Raw genomic sequence first — 2,953 nt, 5'->3', positions numbered from 1 at the left:
CATCGCAGCCTTCCCACTGACATTATCACGCATTGTACTCCCGCATTGTCTCGCACTGTTCACGCTAGTTCGCGCATCGTTCACTCCAGTTCCCGCATCGTTCACTCCAGTTCACGCCAGTTCCTGCATCGTTCACTCCAGTTCACGCCAGTTCCCGCCGGTTCACGCTAGTGCCCGCCTACTCATGCTAGTGCCCTCCTACTCCGCCAGTGGAGCTCTCGTGGGATTATCAGGGGGTGGAGCTCTCGTGTGATTAAGGGGATTAGGGGGTATATAAATTGAGGTCCGAGGACACTCCTAGCCATTTCAGAGTTCGCCAGCGAGGAGACAACATGCCTAAACTGAAGCAGCCAAAGGGAAGGGGGAGGAAAATGGACGTGATGGAGGAGACTGCAGATCGAGATTCTCCTCATTCATCATTTTCAAGTCTCGATATGGTCATCCCGGAGACACAGCAGTATACAAGCCAGAGCCAGGTATCCTGTGATGACGATTTAAAGAAGAAGCGGGTTCGGGTGTCTAAGAAGGACATCCCTGACTACCAGTGGACGGAAGAGACGGAGACTACGTTGGCCGACCTTGTCAAGGAGAACCCCATGCTCTTTGACAAGAAACACAAGGAGTGGATAAACAAGGTGTTGAAGGACAGCAGGTGGGCATATATAGGAAGCCAGCTGGAACCTCCTGCCACTGCTGCCCAGTGCAAAAAACGCTACGAAAACTTGAGGACGAGGGTTGGCAAAATTATGAAGAAGGAGAAGAAGAGTGGAGCTGGCCAAGCCCAAAGGAGTGGCCGTGATGACTTCATCATGGACACTTGGTCGTTCCTCATACAGCACATCGTCCGGGGAGAGACAGTCGCCAGTGAGGAGTTTCGTGGCTCCGAAGGAGGTGCCACGACAGCCAGCGAAGTCGACGATGACGTGAGGTCGACGGGGACTCGCAGCCAGGCATCTACCACCACCAGGAAGGACAAGGGGAAGGGGTCCTGCCGAACACTTGACACCTCTCACAGCGACACCTATGTGTCGGAGAAGGATTTCAGCAATATATTGAGGAATGTGAGTATTAATTTTTTTTGACATATGCTATCTGTTGCATTAAAATGCTGTACTAAATTGTTTCAATGTTTGTTACATATATACATATATATAATATATAATATATTTTTATAATATTTTTTATGTTTCAGCTTGTGTCGAAAGCTGATTCGTCAACCCCAACGTTTATGGGCCAGCACAAGATTGTGCACGATTTTTCGTGCCTGCTGGAAGGCTACATGCGTGCCATCCCAGTACACCGATGGCACGAATTCCAAATAGAGTGCCTCAATCTCACACAACGTTACAGGGACGAGACTCAGGTCTTGCAGCAGGCACAGCAACAATCCTCAGAGACCTGGGCAGGCCCACAGCAACAGCAACCTTTACAGCCCCCTGTGCATCCCCCTGTGCATCAGCAACCCCCTCAGCAACAGTCACCTTGGCAGCCCCCTCACCAGCAGTCAACTTGGCAGCCCCCTCACCAGCAGTCACCTTGGCAACCCCCTCACCAGCAGTCACCTTGGCAACCCCCTCACCAGCAGCAACCTTGGCAGTCCCCTCAACCAGGACCCTCGCATGCACAGCCAGAGCAGCAGCAGCAGCATCGTCCAGCCAGTCATAACTGGGTGCCGCAGTCAAGCCCTTCTTCCTTGCCCCGTACCACGGAGTGGCACCCAGGGATGCCAACTCCACTGTCATCCACCCCTGTCCAGGTGACCTCGCCATCAGTGCCAGTGTCGTCACCCACCCTTGTCCAGGCTCCTTCACCAGCACCTTCATTAACGTCGCTGTCGGCGGCATTCAAAAGTCCATTGACCTTCCCTGTCCTGACCCCGGGGACCATCGACAGCAGCCTTGATGAAGCCATGACACCCTCACCCCTCTACTCGTCCAAGGAGCTTGATACCCCACCAGTCAAGGACAAGGAAATTTAAATAGTGTAAAATATTTGTACATAATTGAAGTGTGATACTTGTATATATATGTTGTTTTAATGTAAATAAACTATTTATATATTTACAAACACTTTTCATCTATTTCCTCAAAATACAAAGAAAGAAACAGTAAAGTAAAAAATAATAAAAGTGAAGAAAAATAAACCCCCAAAAAAATTTATATTTGCTGTCTTAATGTGGAAAAAAAATGATATCTTATTTCAAACTATTTTTATCTTTATAATGAAGAGAAGCAAAAAGGAAACGAAAAAATTAATGAAAATGAAAGAAAAATAAAGCTAATATGTTTTTATATTTGCTGTCTTAATGTGAAAAAATAATGGAAAGTTGAGTATTATCTTTACTATGTATAAATGTAAGCTCTTGTCATTTTGAATGAAATCAAAAGTGATATTAACGTAAACAAGAGCTGTTGCCTACCGGAGGCATCCAGGATGCTATCGCTCGCTCTTATGGGTCATTTAGTTTGCTAGAGCGACGTTCCCAGTTTGTTTTGCTTTAATAATCTAGCTATTTAGCTCCGCATAAAATGCTTATATTGTTAGCTCGGGGATTTCGACACGATCGAGGTAACGATCCTGCCTTTGTTGACGTATTGTCGCTATAGGCAAATTTTTTTAAGTTTGCTGTTTTTCATGTAAAAATGAAATGATGTCTTATTTCATGCACACACTTATTTTCATCTATTACCAATCAAGATGCACATTTTTTGTTTTAAATAAAAATTAAATGAAAAATAAACCCTAGAAATTTTTAAGTTTGCAGTTTTCATGTAAAAATTAAATGATGTCTTAATTCATGCACACACTTATTTTCATCTATTTACCAATCAAGATGCACATTTTTTGTTTTAAATAAAAATGTTATGAAAAATAAACCCAAGAAATTTTGAAGTTTGCTGTTTTCATGTAAAAATTAAATGATGTCTTAATTCATGCACACACTTATTTTCAT

The 2,953-nt window shown here is 44.3% G+C and overlaps 1 protein-coding gene across 1 annotated transcript; it reads left to right on the top strand.

The window, feature by feature from the left end:
* The first annotated feature begins 324 nt into the window (after positions 1 to 324).
* Positions 325 to 1,978, top strand: LOC137622842 (uncharacterized). The gene is made up of 2 exons (XM_068353422.1): positions 325 to 1,061; positions 1,193 to 1,978. The coding sequence occupies exons 1-2, from the start codon at positions 333 to 335 to the stop codon at positions 1,976 to 1,978; spliced, it is 1,515 nt and encodes a 504-aa protein (XP_068209523.1). The 5' UTR covers positions 325 to 332.
* The last annotated feature ends 975 nt before the right edge of the window (positions 1,979 to 2,953 follow it).

Source organism: Palaemon carinicauda, chromosome 29 (genome assembly GCF_036898095.1).
Source record: "Palaemon carinicauda isolate YSFRI2023 chromosome 29, ASM3689809v2, whole genome shotgun sequence".
Classification (NCBI taxonomy): Eukaryota; Metazoa; Arthropoda; class Malacostraca; order Decapoda; family Palaemonidae; genus Palaemon; species Palaemon carinicauda.
This window is presented reverse-complemented; position numbering and strand designations above follow the sequence as displayed.

What these genes read in the sequence shown, in the direction of transcription:
- LOC137622842 (XM_068353422.1), top strand. Translation starts at nt 333, where the DNA reads ATGCCTAAACTGAAGCAGCCAAAGGGAAGGGGGAGGAAAATGGACGTG. An exon ending in TCAGCAATATATTGAGGAAT is followed by an intron (nt 1,062 to 1,192) that starts GTGAGTATTAAT and finishes TTTATGTTTCAG; the next exon opens with CTTGTGTCGAAAGCTGATTC.